The sequence below is a fragment of the Podarcis gaigeae genome (genome assembly GCF_964106915.1).
Source record: "Podarcis gaigeae genome assembly, chromosome: 2".
NCBI classification, from domain to species: Eukaryota; Metazoa; Chordata; class Lepidosauria; order Squamata; family Lacertidae; genus Podarcis; species Podarcis gaigeae.
Genome location: NC_139679.1, coordinates 24,850,499 through 24,872,233, shown reverse-complemented (window position 1 = coordinate 24,872,233; position 21,735 = coordinate 24,850,499). Strand labels below are relative to the sequence as shown.

The 21,735-nt window shown below is 42.1% G+C and overlaps 1 protein-coding gene across 6 annotated transcripts in view; it reads left to right on the top strand.

Moving 5' to 3' along the window:
* Positions 1-21,735, top strand: part of PRKCA (protein kinase C alpha) — a 191,878-nt gene that overhangs the window by 156,146 nt on the left and 13,997 nt on the right. For 3 of the 6 annotated variants that reach the window (XR_014561333.1, XR_014561334.1, XM_083727536.1), the window contains exons 9-16: positions 5,433-5,456; positions 9,403-9,546; positions 10,545-10,718; positions 12,606-12,697; positions 13,550-13,612; positions 14,212-14,350; positions 18,130-18,210; positions 20,589-20,696. Coding sequence is in view for 2 of the 6 variants with exons in the window: in XM_083727536.1 (XP_083583662.1) it covers positions 5,433-5,456; positions 9,403-9,546; positions 10,545-10,718; positions 12,606-12,697; positions 13,550-13,612; positions 14,212-14,350; positions 18,130-18,210; positions 20,589-20,696 (825 nt within the window). In the remaining 4 variants the exon portion in view is untranslated. The remainder of the gene's footprint in view (positions 1-5,432; positions 5,457-9,402; positions 9,547-10,544; positions 10,719-12,605; positions 12,698-13,549; positions 13,613-14,211; positions 14,351-18,129; positions 18,211-20,588; positions 20,697-21,735) is intronic. The other 3 variants (XR_014561332.1, XR_014561335.1, XM_083727537.1) reach the window with 1 other exon arrangement.

Here is a 21,735-nt window from a genome sequence, read left to right as displayed (position 1 = left end):
GGAACCGCCAGAAAGCCCTCAGAGCTGGACCTCAGTGTCTGGGCTGTGAATGATGGGGGTGGAGATGCTCCTTATGGGAGTTAGAAAGAAATAGTTCACAATCGTTTTGATAAGACTTTTGTTCTGCCTTTTCATGTTTAATCTCCCTTGAGATTTTATTTTTCATAGGTTGTGTTTTCATGGAGAATGTACATTGGCTAAATTTTTCTCTCTTGCTGAAAGTTAGGCAGAAGGACCAATGCAGATCTGGTAAATCTAAGCGTTAGGGGGAGAATGGGAATGTTATACATTCCTTGCAAAAGAGAGGTGTAAACAGTGGGATCCCACAAAGAACTGTATTGAGATCAATGCTTTTTAACTAGTTCATAAATGATTTGGAGTTAGGGTTTTGAACAGTGAGGTGGCCAGGTTTGTAGGTGGCACTAAATCTTTTAGTTTGGTGAAAACATAGACCTAGTCCACATGGTGAAGGTAAAGGAACCCCTGACCATTAGGTCCAGTTATGGCCGACTCTGGGGTTGTGGCGCTCATCTCACTTTATTGGCCGAGGGAGCCGGCATACAGCTTCCGGGTCATGTGGCCAGCATGACTAAGCTGCTTCTGGCGAACCAGAGCAGCGCATGAAAATGCCGTTTACCTTCCCGCCAGAGCGGTACCTATTTATCCACTTGCACTTTGACGTGCTTTTGAACTGCTAGGTTGGCAGGAGCAGGGACCGAGCAATGGGAGCTCACTCCGTTGTGGGGATTTGAACTGCTGACCTTCTGATCAGCAAGTCCTAGGCTCTGTGGTTTAACCCACAGCGCCACCCGCGTCCACATGTTAAGCTAAATCATGGGCTTGGGAAAAGAGGGCGGTGCCCAGTTAGCGGTGAGGTGGCTGCCCAAGGGAGGGCAGGAGGCAGGAGAGGAGGGTGTGTCAACTTGCAGAAAATATTGGGGGGGGGGCAACATCCCTACATATTTTATTGAGGGAGGGCCAAAGGGACCAGGGCCCCAAGAGTTGGCACCTTTGCCCACAAGGGAGACCAATTACCTTATACAATTGCTGGGCAATCAGTAGATGACTTTTCCATGGCAATCTCCCTGAATAAGGGGTCAAAAGACGTTTGAACTATCCTATCCATGCTAGTTTTATGAGATACATGGTAGGACATGCTCCTTTCAAAAGAAGTTGTGGTCTGTTTAAATGCCTTTCACAGATTGCTGCTTCTTTATTTGTTCTCCTCCACCTCCAATCAACCTTCAATCATCCATGAATGTGGGTGACCCATTATATTGTAAGTAGTCAGGTAAGTAGACGCAGGTGGCGCTGTGGTCTAAAACACTGAGACTCTTGGGCTTGCCGACCGGAAGGTTGGAGGTTCGAATCCATGCGATAGGGTGAGCGCCTGTTGCTCTGTCCCAGCTTCTGCCAACCTAGCAGTTCGAAAGCACACCAGTGCAAGTAGATAAATAGGTACTGCTGTGGCAGGAAGGTAAACGACATTTCCATGCACTCTGGCACTCATCACAGTGTCCCATTGCGCCAGTAGCAGTTTAGTCATGCTGTCCACATGACCCGGAAAGCTCCCTTGGCCTGAAAAGTGGGATGAGTGCCGCACCTCATAGTTGCCTTTGACTGGACCTAACCGTTCAGGGGTCCTTTACCTTTATCTTTTTTTTACCTAAGTAGTCAGTGAATTGCTTCTGAAAACTGACTTTTGCAAATACTGTTGCAGGAAGTAATATGAAACAACTTTGTCTACAGGTTTCATTGGCATGATGAATTCTACCGCTACGATACTTCCGATATACAATACACAAAAGTGTGTTTGTTTGTGTGTGCGCACATGTCTGTAATTTTAAACTGAGTATAATACCGGTAAATTTCCTTTAAATTTGCAAGCCACAGGAGGGCAGTAGTGCATTACTATAACAAAGCAAATACGCAGCAAGTCCTTTTAAACATCTCTTAAGAATTAAATCAGGTTGTTGGGATCCTAATGTAAGAAATTAGAACTGCATACATTTATTTATGTGTTTGTTTGTTTATTACTGCAGACCGCATAATTGTGATTTCATGCCATTATTTTTATATGTAGCATATAATGCTGCAGGTAGTCTCTGTTCTGCTTTAAGCTATAATTTGTCTTCTTACTCTGTGGTAGAAGCAGCAATACAGTGAGTGAAGCATTCCGAGAGACTCATTAATCTGATTCAGGAACAATTCTCTTCCTAATGCTTAAAGGCACAGTATGCAATCCAGGCAAAAGGAATTGATTTTTTTAAAGTTCCACTTTTAATGTCAATGGGGAAATGTTTAACACACATTCTATCTCTCCCTCCATATACATTAAAGCATAGCAGGAAAATAACATAGACTGCTGCTTTAATACTTAAACTGGTATTATCCTGGGTGTCCAGGGAGATACACGGGCTTGAAAAGAGGCTTCTGGGTAGGGAAGATCTGTGAACTTAAAACAAAACAAAACAAAAAAAAACCCTTGCCTAATTTCCAGTGATTACCTAGGATGGCAGTTCCTAGTTGCAGTGCTCAATCCCTATGGACTCCTCCCTGTCATGTGAGCAACTCCACTCTCTCCCAGTAGAGCAGGGTTGGGCAACCTGCTCACTCCCTCAGTATATTTGGCCTAATTTTATGGGAGTGGCAAAAAAGGGCTGCAGGAAGAGAAAAAAGGAGTGGCAGAAAGAAAGACAGGGACACACCTGTCGTTCCAACCCTGCTCTGCTCCCTACTGGTGAGCAGCCCCTGAACCAATGACTTTCAACAGGGACTGAAGTCCTCAACATGCTAATGCCTATCCCTGCCATTCATCATTCTAGACCAGGGATAGCAAACATGGATCGCGGGCATTGAAATTCCCAACTCCCCTCAGCCCCAGCCAGCACAGCTCGGTGGTCAGAGGTCATGGGGAGTTGTAGTCCAGCAACATCTGGAGGGCACCATGTTGGCCACTCCTGTTTTGCATCCTTTTATCCCCTCCCGGTTCCGAAGATAGAGCTCAGTTGTATTCCTAGACTGCTGTGGGGAACAGGTGGAATTCTGGGAGTGCTACACCACATGATCTCCTTCCTCACTTGATGGTTTCAACCAGAAACTTGTTATTTTACTCATTTCCTATGGCATTCCTCCTGTTACTCCATCTAGCCCAGTCTTTCTCCCTTCAGCTCATCTTTACCAAGTAGCAGCCATTGCCTTCTTTTTGTTGTCTTGGCTCCTAGGCTGAACACATGTGCGCGCACACACACACACACACAGAGAGAGAGAGAGAGAGGCTGGTTACCTCCGCTCTGATTAGTAAGAGAATAGCTAAGGCACCCATCCCGGGGCTACCTTTGAAGGTGACCTGGAAACTACAATTAATCCAGAATGCGGCAGCTAGACTGGTGACTGGGAGTGGCCGCCGGGACCGCATAACACCGGTTCTGAGAGATCTGCATTGGCTCCCAGTACGTTTCCGAGCACTATTCAAAGTGTTGGTGTTGACCTTTAAAGCCATAAACGGCCTCGGTCCTGTATACCTGAAGGAGCGTCTCCACCTCCATCGTTCTGCCTGGACACTGAGGTCCAGCACCGAGGGCCTTCTGGCGGTTCCCTCATTGCGAGAAGTGAGGTTACAGGGAACCAGACAGAGGGCCTTCTCGGTAGTGGCGCCCACCCTGTGGAATGCCCTCCCTTCAGATGTGAAGGAAATAAGTAACTATCTTATCTTTAAAAGACATCTGAAGGCAGCCCTGTTTAGGGAAGTTTTTAATATTTAATGCTGTATTGTTTTTAACATTCGATTGGAAGCCGCCAGATGGGCGGGGTATAAATATATTATTATTATTATTATTATTGTTGTTGTTGTTGTTGTTGTTGTTGTTGTTGTTTTTAAATCAACAGCAGGGATATAAACAAACTGATTTCTCTTCCTCACAGCTCAATAACATTTTGGGGAATCTGCATGGGCTCTGCTGCATTGGTCACATACTGTTTATATCTCCTAAGCCTTCCTGAGCTCAGAGTAGTAATTTGTAGTGAGCCACAGAGATGATTGTCACATAAGTCTAGAATCATTGTACTGTAGAGTTGGAAGGGACCCCGAGGGTCATCTAGTCCAACCCCCTGCAATGCAGGGATCAACTGCAGGATGACTTTGAAGTGATTGTTTGCCAAAAAGAAACTACAGAAAACATAGGTTCATATTCCAGTGTATTAGATGAAAACACACACATAAACCATTTTTCATGTGTACTGAAGAGAAGGCAGGCAAGAGAGCTCCTTCGAGATTGTCTTAAACGTGTTGCTATGACAACAGGCATACTGTGCCTTCTCAAATGGACCAGATAGTAGTCCTGCTACTATTTGCAGTTAGTTGTAGTGTGACTCATAGGTTTAATTCAAACGTAGCACAAAAGCAAAGTGCTTTCCCATTCTTGTCCATGGGTTCCTTCTTCCACTTCCTGGGTTTATTATTATTATTTGTTTGCTTTTTGTTTTTTGCTAAGCATTGTTTGCTGAGGTAAAATTTGCTGAGGCAAATTTGTGTTTCGAGCCAACCTCTAAACCATGGTTTGCAAACCCACATCAAACTGCAGGTTCAAATCATGGTTTGGAGACAAGACGCAATACCAGACTATAGTTACTTTAAACTGAACCCAGAAGATTTTGTATAGAAATAAACGAGGGTGTGTGTGAGACATTTTGGAACAATGGATAACGTGTAATTGCCACTGAAGTTAATAGTTCAATTTTGAACTATTTGCAACTGTTAACAGTCATGGCTCTCCCCACCCCAAAAAATCCTGGGTTCTGCAGTGTATCTCCAAACTATTATTCCCAACCCCTTTAACAAACTACAGTTCCCAGAATTCTTTGGGTGAAGCCATAACATTAAAGAGTGCTTTAAATGTATGGTATGGATGCAACCATGGTTACTTCTCTGCTTGTGTATAACAGATTGGCTTTTGAATTCAGAAAAGCACCCTGCTCAGCCTCCCTCTAGTCTGTAATTAATCTGCAGACACAATTCTTGAAATTGTGAAATCCACAAATTAGGAAAAAACATATCAGTTTCTGAAGATATACTTCTGAAGATACCCATTCCTGTTTTTTTTTCATGAAGGCAAGCTAACATGTTTTGTGGCAGTGCTATTGGTACATGCCCTTCTAAGGATTAATTTGCTGGCAAAGAAAGCATCAGGACTGGGCTATGATCGCTTTTCTCCTCCTGTTGAGTTGGGAGGGTATGTTCTTGCTAGTTCTCCGTGAAGGAATGCTCTCCATAAAGTACTTGCAGGTAAAACCCAAAGAGAGTTGTGGAGTAGATAGTGAATGGAACCCCCTATAATTGTACCAGGTGGGACTGGGGTTTGTTTGTTTTTTGCTTATAGAATTATAGTGGCTTCGTTCAATGCCCAAAAGTAATAACTTGCCTGTGGTTACAGGGTAAAAGAAAGGTCCAAGATAAGGTGCGTCCAAACCAAAGAAAGTAAGACTACGTGCATGTCTTGGGATTTTTCTACCCTCTTCGTGGTGCAACTAATTTCCATTTGAAATCTGCATTTGAAGTTTGCCTGTGGGTTTTTCGTTTAGTTTTACTAAGAGATAATAATAACATGTGTAGTGTCAATATGCAAGATGAGTTTCTAATAATGACAAATCATCAAAAAAGAGATTCCGATAGTTATCTCCTGGGCAGCTTTATGTATAGTTTTAACCTGCTTTGGCTTGCACTTAAAGTAGGATCCTATGTGCAATGAAAAGCTCCCCAGCCAATTTGCACAGGTCTTGCATGCCTGAAAGGAGACCAGAACAGTCTTTGCTCCTTCTGTGCTCTTGGCTTAAAATTTGAAAGCCCAGTTGTGTTATGCAGAGCAATGAGGAAATCAGCGATCCTAATAAGTGCTGCTGAACCAGGGGAGGACTATGAATGTACCCCACCATTAGCAGAAATGGTATCAGACTGTAAAGTGTATATTTTCCAGTGGTATTTTGCTTCTTCAGAAAGCACTGGTTTCTGAAACATTAACATGAAAATCCAAAGGGCAAAAGCAGTGTTCTGAGTTTTATACTGAACACAACTTTTTTCTCCTTGTTTAAATGTCTACCTATAGCACCTTCTCTGGCTAAGGCAGAATAAGTCCATTGCATGGTATTCTGCCTGAAGTCTATTCAGCATGCATTGCATATTGCATGGTGAGATTTGGCTTGTGATACAGCGTGACAGAATATTGTGATTCAGAGGCTTAAAAGCTCTCTGAGTTCTTCATAACCAATACCACAAAAAGTTTGTATTATATATATATATAAAATAAATCTGAAAATTTGACCTTTATTTATTTTTGTGTTGGGCTAAAAATCTGTTTCATATATTGATTTCTGATTAAAAAAGGAGGACGGCTATGAAAAATATTCAAGTGAAGGTTCTTGTCCTAATAAATTATGTTGAATTCAATTAAAACCCCTTGGGATTATTTCCCATCTGATGGATGTACTGTGTCAGGTTTGATAGACTGATAGGATGCTTGCTTCTTTTCAACCTCAGTTCAAAGCTCAGGAGCCAGCCTTGGGATACACACGTGTTCAGAGGAGGGCAACCAAAATGGTGAAAGGCCTGGAAACGATGCCTTATGAGGAACGGCTAAGGGAGCTGGGCATGTTTAGCCTGGAGAAGAGGAGGTTAAGGGGTGATATGATAGCCATGTTCAAATATATAAAAGGATGTCACATAGAGGAGGGAGAAAGGTTGTTTTCTGCTGCTCCAGAGAAGCGGACACGGAGCAATGGATCCAAACTACAAGAAAGAAGATTCCACCTAAGCATTAGGAAGAACTTCCTGACAGTAAGAGCTGTTCGACAGTGGAATTTGCTGCCAAGGAGTGTGGTGGAGTCTCCTTCTTTGGAGGTCTTTAAGCAGAGGCTTGACAATCATATGTCAGGAGTGCTCTGATGGTGTTTCCTGCTTGGCAGGGGGTTGGACTCGATGGCCCTTGTGGTCTCTTCCAACTCTATGATTCTATGAAATAATATTTTCTGCCTGGAGTAATATGAGGCATATGCTATAATGCAGTAATTATCATACTCTGTGTCCTAGGCATATAATTAATTTTAGGTATTGTGATATTTCATATTCTGCAATTTGGCTCCAATATGTAAAAAAAAAAAGCTAGCGCTTCAGGCAAGAACCTTGTGTTTTGAGAATGATTATTGGTCGTCCCCAATAATTGGGAGTGGGTTGTCTAGATGGTTGTCTAAATTAAAGCTTCCTACCTCCTTTCTTAGATCTTCTAGCAATGTAAGACATGTCCCCCAGTATTACCTGTTGTCTTGTCAGTTACCTTTACAAATTCCTCCAGATTTTGTATCCAGTCCTGGTTCCACTGAACTCTGTAGCAAAAATAAGTGGGACAGTATTACACTCTTTATTATTGTTGTGCTCTTACCGATATCTTGGACCCATTTTGATCTGGTTTCAGGCCAGGGTTTAGCGCTGAAACAGACTTGATCACCCTGGTTGATTCCTTATATCAGGGGAATGATAACTGTTTATTCATCTTGACCTCTGAATGGCTTTTGATTCTATGATATTCTCCTGGAACGGCTCTGTTACACTCCTACCTGTAGGATCATTGCCAGAGCATAGCACTGGGACACAGCTGCTCAACCTTGTGATGATTATGCTGTGGGGGTTTGCAGGGTTCAGTATTGTCCCTTATTCCTTTTAACATCTGTACAAAGCCTCTATAAGAGGTCATCCAGAGATTTGGATGATGGTATATGGATAACACCATAATTGCCATTATGACATGGTGTGAGGATTCACTGACTTTTAGTGTAGTGGTTGTGGCTTTAAACACAACCTTTTATTCAAGTAATAGGGGTTACTCTTTACTTACTGTTGTTGTTGTTTTTATTATTACTGAAATGATAGTGAAAATTTGTTGAAGCATTTCTGACTCTACACATCACCTTTGGCTGTAATTTTTTTGCAGAGGGTGGGGCGGGGCGGGACTTTTTGAAGCAGCTAGAAAACCCCAGTATTCATGCTTCTTTATTAAAATGATTGGATGTTAATTTTAGGCACAAAAATGACAAGGAAGATCTGGGGAAATTTCCTAGGGGTTTTGTAGAGGTTTCTCTAACCCTTTGGAGCAGGTTTGTGGGGTACAGGGGGCACAGACTGAGAGAAGAGACTGTTCCATTGTGCAGGTGCAAATTTTGGTGCTAACAAAATGAATTCATTGACTGTAGCCCAAGCTAGTTATATTTTAGGGAGAGATTTTCCTTAAGAGATAAGTCTTTGAATTCTCCTTGTCTTAACATTCTGTGGTTTGGAAAGCAGCTTATACAAAGAACTGTTCATTGCTGCTTTTAAATTTTATTTACCCTAAAGGATGCATTTGCAAATCATAAACATCTCATGACAAATGCTTTGAGTGCAACAATATTTTTCCCACTGAGAACAATGTTTTGATTGAAAATCAAATTTGTTGGTGGTAATTGGTCAGAAAGTAATGTGGGTTGCTATAATATGCTGTCCGTTGAGAGTAAAGACTTTCTTTCCAAAAAAGCATGTCACATGTTGTGAAAAACATCACTATGAAGAGCATATTTCAACTGAAACATTTCAAAATGTTTTGTATACCCTGCAACATATTAAATGCATGAATTTAATTAAGGACACTCTTCGTGTTTTGAAAGGGAAGCTCTCAAATCAATTGATTTGAGGGATTTTGGCATGAAGGTAATAATTTATTTTGATGTTCTCTTGGATGTTCTTAACCAGGTGAGAGAAGTTGCTTCTATCTAGTCGCACAGATTATTGCCACCTATAACAATACCCACAATATTGTTGGAATGGGTCTTTTGAATTTGTGCTTATGCAATATTTTGCGCAGTTCCTTCTCTGAGAACAAACCTTCAGATTAATCCCATGCAGGCATTTGCCTGGTTCAGGCTCTGTCCCAGTTGCTCTGTTCCAGCTCCTGCCAACCTAGCAGTTCAAAAGCACGCCAGTGCAAGTAGATAAATAGGTACCATTGCAGTGGAAAGGTAAACAACATTTCTGTGCGCTCTGGTTTCCATCACAGTGTTCTGATGTACCAGAAGCAGTTTAGTCATGCTGGACACATGACCTGGAAAGCTATGTGTGAACAAACCTCAACTCCCTCAACCCGAAAGCGAGATGAGTGCTACAACCCCATAGTCACCTTTGACTGGACTTAACCATCCAGGGGTCCTTTACCTATGAGTAGAAAAGGCTCCCACTTCAGAAGTTAGCCCTCCAACTCATGGAGTGTGATGAGGATGTAGCTAGTACTCTCATTCCTACTCCCTCTCTCATTGCACAAGGGTCAGAATCATAGCTTTGAAAGCAAAGTGCAAACCTTACAGCTATATTCTTTATTTATTTAGAAAGCCAGACTTGGACCTTCAGCTAACAAAGTCATATCTCCAATTGAAGACCGGAGCTGTAGTTTACCATCCAATAACCTTGATCAGGTTAAGCTGACAGATTTCAACTTTCTCATGGTGCTTGGAAAGGGGAGTTTTGGGAAGGTAGGAAGCCTTGATGATTTCTTCTCATGTGCCTTATTTTAATGGGGTTTTGTGTTTTACTCAAATGAATAATACACAGGGGCTGGGGGGGGGGGAGCAACAACTATTAAAGGAAAAAGAGGAATACTGAATGTATGAAGGAAGAGAGTCAGTGTTCCCAATCCTTGATAAAGGGAAGAACTGTGCTAAACAGAATTAGTAACTACTGGGCATGTGTCTCCAGAAAAGCAGACTTAATATCCTCGTAGGTGTGCTGTTGTGCTCAGAGTGAGTATAAAATAGGGAATGCGAGTTCTCAATCCATTCTTGTATTGGATGGTGAAGAATTCAATAACTGCTCTTAACTGCACTGAGTGCCCTCACATGTCATAATTCCTTGCCTGGTGCCTGATTCCAAATAACATCTGTATTCAAGACCTCACCTAAGAAAAGTAACATTAGTGAACAGCTCAACATCATGCATATGGGAGTCCACACTGCCAACATTTGAGAAAGGAGGATAATAGCTCAACTCCCTTTTTTTTCATTTCTGAATGAGATGCATCTTTAATTGCTTAATGGCTGAAAATGCTGCAGACCATTCCTTAAGTCATAAGAGGCATTCTAGAGATGGCCATGCGACATTATGATTAAAATTTGAATTTACAAGAGTAGGAAGGTCTTCTAGTTCAGCTATTAGCCACTAAGCAACCTGCTATTGTTCTGTTACTTTAATGGTGTTTAATAAAAGAAGATGTAATCTCTACATCAAAAAATATGTACATATTCCTGGGAGATGTAATTGGCTGTTGAGATCTGATGCAGTTCCTTATATATATATTTTTACAAAACCGATTGTGTAGCATAGCTTCATTGTAGAACAGTAAGATTTTAATAAGAATTTGACTGCACTTCCTTAGAGCAGGAGACAAATCACCAGGGCTGCTTGTCTGTAGATTTTTATAAGAAATAACCTGTCTCTTGTGGCCATCAAATTTTTCACCCTCTCCTTTGTGCAGGTGATGCTGGCAGAACGAAAAGGGACAGAAGAACTGTATGCAGTCAAAATATTGAAAAAAGATGTGGTGATTCAGGATGATGATGTAGAGTGTACCATGGTTGAAAAGAGAGTTCTAGCCTTGCAGGACAAGCCTCCCTTCCTAACCCAGCTTCATTCTTGCTTCCAGACTGTGGTACGTCACATGTTCACGGGTGACCCTGATTTCTTCTGACTCCTGCGGCTATTCAGTTGTCTGCCAAGGTCACCACTCTTGGCACTGTCTTTCAGTAACATTCGCAACAAACTTCTGAGCTCTTTGAGATTTAGATGGTAATGATAATTTAGTTAACAAATTGTTAAAATAAGGACAGAGTTTTGAATATACAGGCTCTAGGTGGAATTCTGCATACCACAAGGTGCTGTATGCATGCATGGAACAGAGGCTACTCACACAACAAGACTTTCCCGCCCCCCTACACCCCCCCTGCACACACCCTAGACCTGTTATGGGGTTCCCCAACCAGCCAGAGCAGATTTAGGGGTGTGGGTTGCCCAGGGGATTAGAGAGGCGGAAGCCTCATTGTGTGAGAAGACTCTGGTCCATGCATGGAACAATTTGGTTGAATCCCATCCTCTTCATTTTGTCATTGAACTAGGCTTGCCATATGTCAAGTGTTTTCCTGACATCAGCCTTAAGCAACAACTAACAACTTTGCTTAGAAATGACTGCCTCTAGAACCTTTGCAGTAGATATTTCAAACTTAAAAAACTCATCATTGGCTTTCTCATGCATGTTCAGTTTAACTTGAACTGATGATGCGCAAGAAAACTAGTCAGTTCATCCATGCACACACTCATTACATGATGGGTGTCAATGGGTGATCAGCATGTGTGAAATGGCTGTTCCAGAACTAATAGCACAGGCAGAGTTTTTATAATGCTTTTCAGTGAAGACAGTTCACAGGCTGAGCTTACAAGTGACCATGCACCAGACTTCAATGAACTCTGTCACTTTATTCTCTGAGCAATTTCTCAGATGCCATTCTGAGCTACAACCTTGAATGAATTACGGTTTCATTCTGTATTTCATTCCATATTCTCCCGGATGGAATTGGATCTGTAATAAAGGAAATAAGCATTATAGAATTAAGAATGGGAGGGGAACCCTATTTCTGCACAAAAGATTTGAACGTGTCATTGAGTAAGCATATGCAGTAAAGCAGTGTAATGCTTATTTAAAATTTTAATTTAATAGCGAGTTTTGTAAGAGATATATCTCTATCACACAACCCCAAAATAAATCTTGAAAGCTGTGATTTGCCCACATTAATTAAAATAATGAAATTTGCTGGGGCATCCACTTCAAACCAATGAAAAGAAATTTCTTTTTCTAAAAAAAGAAAAAAGAAAAATAATAAGCTACTGGACAGTAAATTAATGATGCTGTGGCAAAGGAATAAAAATGAATGTATAAATCCTATAATAGGAATGCTAAATTAATGAGTTTCTGGTACAGTGTGTTCTAAATATACTTCAAACTGTTTGACTGTTGATGAAGCAATTAATAGACATAAGGAAAAGAAGTCATAAGGGTAGCTCTGTAATTGGGAAGTAAATTTAACCATTTCTATGTGGCACTAAATTGGATCTTCTCTCCCTCCCCCAGCTGGGCACCTTGTGTGGGTGAACCACTCTCCCTGCCCTATATCTGGCACTGGTTCCATTTATTTTTCTGTAAAAACAGAAATTTAGGGAAATTAAAGTCAACACTGCAATATCAATTTATTTGTTCCTTATTTTGTCTCAGAAATAATGATTGGGAGGGGAAGGCTCCCACCCACCCCCTCAGTGACAGGCTCAATAATCAAATATCATTATGAAAAGCCAATATGAGTTTGTCTACCAAACAGAAGATGTAATTATAGCTATACATTATTGTTACATGACTTGTCTGTGCAGCTGTGTTATAATAATACAGATTTGTTTTCAGTGTAGATCTGCTTAAGATTTCTCTTAACAATTTCATAGTGACAGGTCTCTGCTGCCTGATATATATTTTTGCTTTCACGTTGTATGCTAGGATCGCCTATATTTTGTCATGGAGTACGTGAATGGCGGTGACCTCATGTATCATATCCAGCAAGTAGGAAAATTCAAGGAGCCTCAAGCCGTGTGAGTGTCTCTTTCTCTGTTCATTTTCAAATCAGAGTTGTCATTTAATATTTTGTTCTAGGGCTATATTTGTCCTCTCTCCTTCCCATCACCACCCTGCCCCCTTTACTAGGGTGTGTCGTTGGCAACCCTACGCAGTAACTCTGGCTTCCAAAAGCTCGTCAGTATTACGCAGATTTGTGAACTGCTCAGAACAATTACATTCTAGGCGCCAGTCATTTCCGTTATCTTCATGTAATTACGTCACTGAGCATTTGGCAAGGAAATGTATTTCTTGGATCTCTGTATCCTGTGCGACTCTTAAACAAGCTAAGCAACAGTGGCAGTCACAAAAATGAGATATCGTCTAATAGGACATATGCTATCTCCTGTTCACACAGCTTTTGTCAGGTTGTATTATATTTCTTTTAAGCTTTGTGTAACATTCTGGGCTGATACCGATAACTCTCCTTCAGGAGAGAAAGGGACATAGGCCCCTCCAGGATGAGGCCCCTGGTAACCAGCCAGAGAGCCCTGAGGGATCGAAAAGAGCAAGGAAGGACATAAAACAGAGGTCTGGAACCTTAAGCTCAGGCCCAAATGCAGACCTCTCTATCTGGCCCATAGAACACTCTCCAGGCCACATTCCTTTCTTGACACATTCCTTGAGTTATTTTGCTGGTTGTAATAAAGCCCAACAACAACAGCAACAACAACAAGCAGCCTCCCATACATGCACACAAACAGCCAAAAAAACCCCCAAAAAGCCAGAACAATTTTTAAAATAGGGAGAGGCAGCGGTTCCTTGGCAAGTGCCACGATGGAAGCTCCAAAACATTTTCCTGTATCTAATGCGGTGTCCTTTTCTTGCAGGTTCTATGCTTCAGAGATCTCAGTGGGGCTGTTCTTCCTGCATAAAAAAGGAATCATTTATCGGTGAGTATTCAAGTCGCACCCAGAAACACTTTTGTTTGCTCTGCAGAAAAACAAAGTTTGTCACCACCGGCGGAAAAATAGTTATGAGGGCGGGAGGAAGTTGGCTGCATGCATTCTCAGGAAGGAATAGGTTAGGCTGATAAATGGTAACTGGCCCAAGGCCCAACTAGTGAGTTTCATGGCTAAGTGGGAATTTGAACCCTGAATTGCTTGATTATGTGGTCTATTCTGGCCACCTTAGAGCATAAAACTGAGTATCTGGAAACTGAACAATAACCACAGCTGTTGCCACAATTCAGACTGAAGAAACAAATGTATTCCAATTTCCAAAATGAGAGTATACATACTGCATAAGTGGAAACTTCTGAACTCCCTTTGAGGGCAGAATACTTTAGGCAGAGTACAATACATGTTACAGTAGTTAGTTTTTGGAGTTTCACCGTATCTGACCACCTGAGATTCTCACACCTAACCCATGAGCACTCCCAGACTATGAACCTGTGTCACTGGAATTGAAATCTCCATTGGAGCCCATGGAGAGGAGCATTGTCGCCTCTAGTTTGGATTCAGACTTTTAATTTCTGTGTGATTTCTCATAGGGATCTGAAATTAGATAACGTAATGTTGGATCATGAAGGGCACATTAAGATTGCAGATTTTGGGATGTGCAAGGAGAATATGGCTGATGGAGTGTCAACGAGGACCTTCTGTGGGACTCCTGATTACATTGCACCTGAGGTACTTACTATCTGAGACACGAAACACCATACAACCATTTCCCCAAGGCAACTGTGAAATGCATGTTTAAGCATCCTGTCCAGTACCAGATTCCTTTCACTGATAATCACATGATGATAAAAATGGTGCATAGTGACAAACTGGGGAAAACCACACCCTCCTCCTGGGCCTTCCTGAAGCACTGCAAGCCCAATTTGGATGGGCAGTTACAAATTAAGTACAGTGAAGGAAAACTTTGCCAAGCAATTACCGTATTTAAAGCCCTATAGGTCGCACCTTTCCCCCTCCAAAAATGACGGGGAAATGTGTGTGTGTGTGTGTGTCCTATGGGGCATGTGCAAGCTTCAGGAAGCTATCCACAAGCCTTGGGAACCCGCGAGAGTTCCCGCCGGGCTCCCAAGGCTTGCGGATAGCAGCCTGTTCTGGGGGCTGGGGTCGGGGGAAGCTCGGGTTTTCCCCGCCCCAGCCCCGCGCCTGGGAGGGAAATAATTTTTTTTTCCTTTATCCTCCCCCCCCCCAAAAAAAAACTAGGTGCGCCCTATGGGCCGGTGCACCCTATAGGGCGAAAAATATGGTAATTTGTCTCTTAGGCCCAGTGCTACCCAACTGTGTTTATCCCAAAGGAAATCATTGACACAGCCAGTTTCTTTGAGTTTTATAGGTTATACAGCCATAAGAGTAAAGTCTGAATTTACCACACAGTTATATCTTGAATTAGTGTCAGTTAGGACTGGCTTGTTATTTACAGGCAGATAAATCCTTACTGGAATTAATATATATTCATATTTTGTGTATCTAGACATCATCTCTGTCAGTGAAGCAAGTGAGCCGAATGTTTTTTTTTAATTTATTTGGCTCTCACCTTTCTGCTCACTTTCCTTTTATATCATGAAAGGGAATAATTCAGCTTCCCAATTACTTATGTCTTTGAAGTACACATTCTCCCAATTAGTGCCTCAGACAGCACCTGCTTGTTAGGTGTGAACACAGTTTCCACTCTCATTTTATGTGGCGTGCATTAGCACAGTAAGGCTGCCTTCCTGCATTTTATTTATACTGTAGAAATTGAAATGGAATAGAATTCAATTGATGATTCAACTAGTATGTCTTTAACCAGGGTTTGCAGATTTTAAAAAATGCCTTTAAAGCCCCAGAACAAAGCAATAATTGGTTCAATGTTAGTGTTCACTTCCTATGAAGTTCTGTTACTACAGCAGAGCAAAAGGATCTCGGTCTCTTCCATTAAAACCAGTGTTTACTAACATTTATTTTTGAAGTAGCATGTAATAGATCTGGTCTGCAATGTGAATTTCCACTGAAACACCTTGTTTAACATACTTAACTACTTCACCAAACAAATAACTGATGTTCAGTAGTCCTTGTGCAGATACAGCACTTAGGGTAGGTTTACACATAATGCTTAAACAGGTGTTATGTGTACAAGTGTCAGACTTGCACACTCCCTCTTTCTCCCCTGTGGCCAGAATACTGACTTCTGCCTAGCTTGTGTACAAAAATATAATCTTGGTTTGAAACAGGCAATGGCTAAACAACCTAGCTTCATAACTCCTGATTCGAAGTTGGCTTACTGAGAATCATCCATGTGCTGCTAAACCATGGTTTAGCATTAAGTGCAAACATACCTTTAATTCTGGTTAGGACTTCCGGAGGCGGCGCCTCCGACAATGGCGGATTCTCCCTGATTCAGGGGGAGAGAGCTCCACAGAAACCGGGTCTTACCGCTGCAGCGAAGCGGGGACCCTTTCCAAAATCGCAGACGGAAGAAGCCTGCGACCGTGGGACTCGGCGGGCACCGTTTGCGCCCCTCTGTTTGGCAAAGGAGCTCTACAAAGGGCTCCGGAGTGAGACGGGGGTTGGCGTGGTGCTGAGAGTCAATCGCTACTTCTGTGGAGTGAAGCTGCACAGCCAAAGTCGGAGAGCGCTGTCCTTTTTCCTATGCTAATTCGGATTTCAAACAACAACCCGTGAGTAGGACAATTGAAACTTGTAGATCAAAATTATACCTTTGAATTAGAGCCGAGACGGGAAGGTGTAAAAATAGGAAGTCCGCCTCCTGCTCTTTGTAGAAAGATCAAAGCAAAGACTTTACAAGCTAAAAGCCGTAAATTGACAGCCTGGAATTTCCTGCTCTTTTAACTACCAAATCCGTCCTAGACAGCAGGAGGATAGGGGGAAAACAAATCGTGACTTTGCAAATTCTGCAGAGAGTAACTTAAGAAAATAAGTCTTCACTGTTCCTAACCTGGGGACGGAATGAAAGGAAAGAAATTGTCGGTGGTGCCTATAATAGGAATATAAGGAAACTGACAGATAGAGTTGGAAGGAAAATAAGTCCTATGCTGCCTTCTGCCTGTTTGCTTTAGATTGAAAGGAAACAAAATATCTGAAAATTGAAAGTAACTTTTATTTTCCCTTGCTGGATACACTGTAAAAATGGATGCTAAAAAGTAACTACCCCTCCTAGAGGAGGTCTACCAGTGCTTTTGTTTTATTTTACAAAGAGAACATAGCAGCTGAGAAAATCAGACCGTGAGACCAGCTTTCTGACCTTGACAGAATGATGAGAGAGGAAGTTTTATCTGCCCTGGACAAAATATATGATGTGCTGCAACAGATGGATGAGAAAGTGTTTCTTATGAATCAAGAGACGGCATACATTTTATGGAATTAGTGTAATTCTAATGAAATATTAAGAGATGTTGGAAAGGAAGTAATTGGCTTTAGTAATGGTTTAAATCTAAGAACTTTAAAGATTTGAGGACAAGATAAAATTAATGAAATTAATGTAAGAAAAAATGAAGTGGTTTGAGTAATAAGGGGAAATAAGAATTTGCAAGAATGGTTTGATTATAAATAAGGGTAAGACAAGTGGTATGAATTTGCTGAATTAATTTTAAAATGGAATACAAGGAGGGAAGTGAGAGGAAGTCAGGAAAATAAGTAAAAGAATGCTGAGAATTTGAAAGGAGAGATTTTTATTTTTTATTTTTCTTATCCTTTTGTTTTTTGTGTGGAATTTTTGATTTCTGATTGTTGTAATTTTTCTTTTTTTGTCTTTGATGTTTACTTTTTGTTATCTTTGTGGTCTTTTTTCTTGAGAAAACCTAATAAAATATTATTGTAAAAAAAATTTTTAATTCTGGTTAGCACTCACTATGATTTGTTTCCTTAGCCCCTGTTAAAATCAGAATGTTTTACCTTGCCTTCCCTCTGGAGTTGATTCATAGGAAGATACTGTCAACATCAGTTTCTCCCCTTAACAAACATAGAGACTGGAGAGTTGAGAATATTGTCTTAACCATGGTTTGCTTGTTGCAGCTTTAAAACTTCATGCAAACCATGGTTGTAAACCCCTGATTGCACACCGTGGTCATTTCTTGCCCTTTTCAGTTTGCCACAGTTACAGATGTCTGTAGCCAGGCCCATGCAGAACTTGTCTGAGGTCTTGCTCTTAGCATGCCAACATAAATCTGGCGGGTCTCCACCCCCCCACCCCCACCGGGCTGGCTCAGCCCTCTGAGGCCTGTGGCTACTCCCTGTTCTGCATGGGCCTGCCTGTAGCTGTTCCTGTGAAATGCATGGAGATACAAATGTTAATTACATGAAGCTGAATCAACCAATTGTTCCAACTGTGTCCCTCCATAGCATATCTTGATTTTGTTTATAAAATTATTTCTACAGAATATTTCAGTTAGACGTTTGATTAAAAAATAATAAAATCAACCTTAAAACATAGGTTTCTTCATTACAATTCACAGATTATTGCCTATCAGCCATATGGAAGGTCAGTCGACTGGTGGGCCTATGGCGTGCTGTTATACGAGATGCTAGCTGGTCAGGTAAGGAAAGGATGTTTGTGCTTCTGCATTTAATACTTCAATGAGTGAGCATTGATGCCAGGTGAATGATTAAATGTGAAAGATGCCTTATTAGTAGAGAAATTAACAGCAGGGTTGTTAGATTCAGTTGGTTCAATCCATATTCCCCCCCCCCAACGCTCTGTGAAAGTTAAATCAAGTCACGAGATTATAATATGCACATTGTCTGCATAGCTAACAGCTCATCAGCCTTAATAACCAACCTGTTCCTGTGTGCACACAAACTGATAGCGTTTAAGTATGCAATGAGAAATGCAAACACAGAGTGACTGAGTTCAGTTGAAGGCAACATATCAGTTAGGTTTAATTTTGTTCTGCTGGCTCATGGAAGAGGTGATCCAGTAACCCATTAAGAGCTAGCCTTCCCATTGAAAGCTGTGCTGTTTTCCATCGCTGGGAGTGAAGGAGCAAAACTGCACATAAAGTGCGGTTTATAGTTATATAGTTCTGCTTCTTTTGACTCCAATACTTAGGGATTTCTGGGGCATCATCGGCCACTTTCAGATTGAAAATAGTTTGTCACCTTCCCTTATGTAAAGGTAAAGGTAAAAGGGACCACTGACCATTAGGTCCAGTCATGACCAACTCTGGGGTTGCGGCGCTCATCTCGCTTTATTGGCCGAGGGAGCCGGCGTACAGCTTCCGGATCATGTGGCCAGCATGACTAAGCTGCTTCTGGCGAACCAGAGCAGAACACGGAAACGCCATTTACCTTCCCGCTGGAGCGGTACCTATTTATCTACTTGCACTTTGACGTGCTTTCTAACTGCTAGGTGGGCAGGAGCAGGGACCGAGCAATGGGAGCTCACCCCGTCGTGGGGATTCGAACCACCGTCCTTCTGATCGGCAAGTCCTAGGCTCTGTGGTTTAACCCACAGCGCCACCCATGTCCCTTCCCTTATGTAATGCAGCACAAACTAAAGCCTCATTTGGATGATCAAATCTGGGTTTAGTAAGCTGAAGTGTGAATGAGTTTTATGTACCTGGACAGAGTCCTTTTGCTCCTCCCTTCATGTGAGCATGGAAACAAGCCAGGAAGCTATGGCTAACCATGCCTTCATGTTATGTCCAAACCAGGAAACTATGGCTAATACCATCCAAACCATCCACAACATAAACCCATGGAACTTGTCTTCCTAATCTGGTTTGTGTGGAAGCCATTAACTGTGGTTTTCAGTCTGTATATAAAGAAAGCTGTATCTAACTGTGTCCTCCTGATTTGTTTCCAAGCTTGTGCAGAGGAAGGAGCAAAATAAGTGTGTGTGCAGTAAGCTCACTCCTATCTTGATTTATTAAGCCAAGATTTGAACATCTAAACTTGAGGTGTGCACACAAACAAAAATCTTCAGATCCTGATTGAGTGCTTCATATAGAAGGCCTACACAGACCTTGGAGTGCTTCAGACAACACCTTTGCTCTGTAAACACTGTTACTTTGTTTCTCTCCCTTGATTATAATGTCTCTCCATTGATTATAATGGGGAAATCAACAAACCGCTGTAACATTTTGTTTGTCAGAATTGGATTACATTTGTAGTCATAGCAGACACATCTGAGGGGACAAAGCCTTCTAAATTCAGGTAGATTAGGCACAGGCAGTTAGGTGTCTTTAAATCTGATTTGGGGATGAGAACAAGTCTTGCTGCTTCTGCCTCTCTTCCAAAAAACTGCTGGGGGTGGGGAAGAAACTCAAGCTTTTACATGCTCTTGTTCCACCCCTGACACTTTAAATTGGAAAGTGTATGCAAATATAATACTATGAAATGGATGCCAGGAGCAGCATAAATGGCAGGGTTTTGTGACACTCAGGGAGAGGAATCGGAAGGCATATGTGCTGAACTATGGCACTGAGGCTGGTCTGCTGCCCCGTTTGCCTCTCTAGGATAACAGTGCTGGCTGCTCCTTCATTTGGTGGAGTAGAAGCAAAGCCTTAGCAATGTATAGCTGTCACACAGTAGTGTGCACAGAATAGCGCATTATCTCATACTTCAGGGTTGACCTTGGCCACGTTTTTGTTATTAAATGTATCTCACCTTTCCATAAAATTGTGATCAAGGCACCTAACAGCATAGATATTCATCTGAAGGTAATTAAAACTGCCTTCCTCAATCTGGTGCCTCCCAGATGTTTTAGACTCCATCGCCCATCATCCCTGACCACTGGCAGTGCTGGCTGGGGAAGATGGCAATTGGAGTCCAAAACATATGGAGAGCAACAAGTTGGGGGAGGCTGACCTATGCTCAATAGATTAATCTGCGTTTGAGTAAATATTCTGTGTTGACATTAACTCTGAATTACCCATTTAACATTTAATTTAACAATTACCCCACATTTTAACAGCCTCCATTTGATGGCGAAGATGAAGATGAGCTCTTTCAATCAATAATGGAACATAATGTTTCGTACCCCAAAGCAATGTCCAAAGAAGCTGTGTCCATTTGCAAGGGGGTAAGAAAGTTTGCTGCAATTATCTGTTTTGCTGTTCAGGTTAATTACTGTATTTTACTGTTGAGATTATTGATTTTACTATTTTCTATGCTTTATTTAAATATAGTGGTTTGAGATGCATCATCAGCCACGTGTAACGGTTTTATACTTGGAGCTACTCCATGGTTCAGGTGGTTTTGCCTATTCATACTGATGAATATCTTGGAACTTCTGCCTTCCCCATAAGTTTCTGCTTTAATGTTTCCCATCTCATCGGTTTCAACTACAATCTGGTTATTCCTGGAGGTCCCTTTCATAGCCACACAGTTTCATAGAACCAGGAAGCACAAATTCAATTTCATAGGTATTAGAAACTGAAGAGGGAGCTCCCAGATCTTGCACTGGTTCTAAAGATAGAAGCTGGTGGCAATATAAATTAATTTTTCTATCCTTAAGGTGCTTGAATGTAAAGGAGATGCTCAATATCTCAGGGAGGATTCTAAAATTTGATTTTGTGCTCCTTGGGTCTGCATTCTTCCTGTTCTTTGTTTAGTTTGGTTTTTGTTTCATGCTGTCAGGGGTTCAGAAGGAGAGACACAGGAGGGGGAGCAAATGGAGAGTGAGGAGGAGGAGTACGAGGGGGCGCAGGCAGTGACAGTGGCCAGAGTTATTCCACAAGCCTCTCTAGCGAATCGGAGGACTCACAGAAGGGAGCGCCGGTGGCCAGAGCGAGGGGGGTTCCAGGGGGGAAGCCCCAGGAGGAAGGGGCCAGCGGGGAGTCCCTGAGCAGCAGTTGGAGATCAGGACCAGCGTCTCCACCAGAGCGCAGTGGGGAGGGGGAGTCCCAGGAGTCGGGACCAGTGTCCTCACCACCAGAGGGAGGAGAGGAGTCAGGTTTGGCAACGCCCACATCAGGAAGCGGGGAAACGGTCAGAAGGAAAGTCACCGGCTGGGCGCGCGCGCCAAGTTCAAATGTACAGGAGTGCGGCACAGCGGGGAGCCCGGGAAGGGAGCCAGGTCCCTTCAGAGTACAAATGGCTGCTATACTTTAGGGCACCCC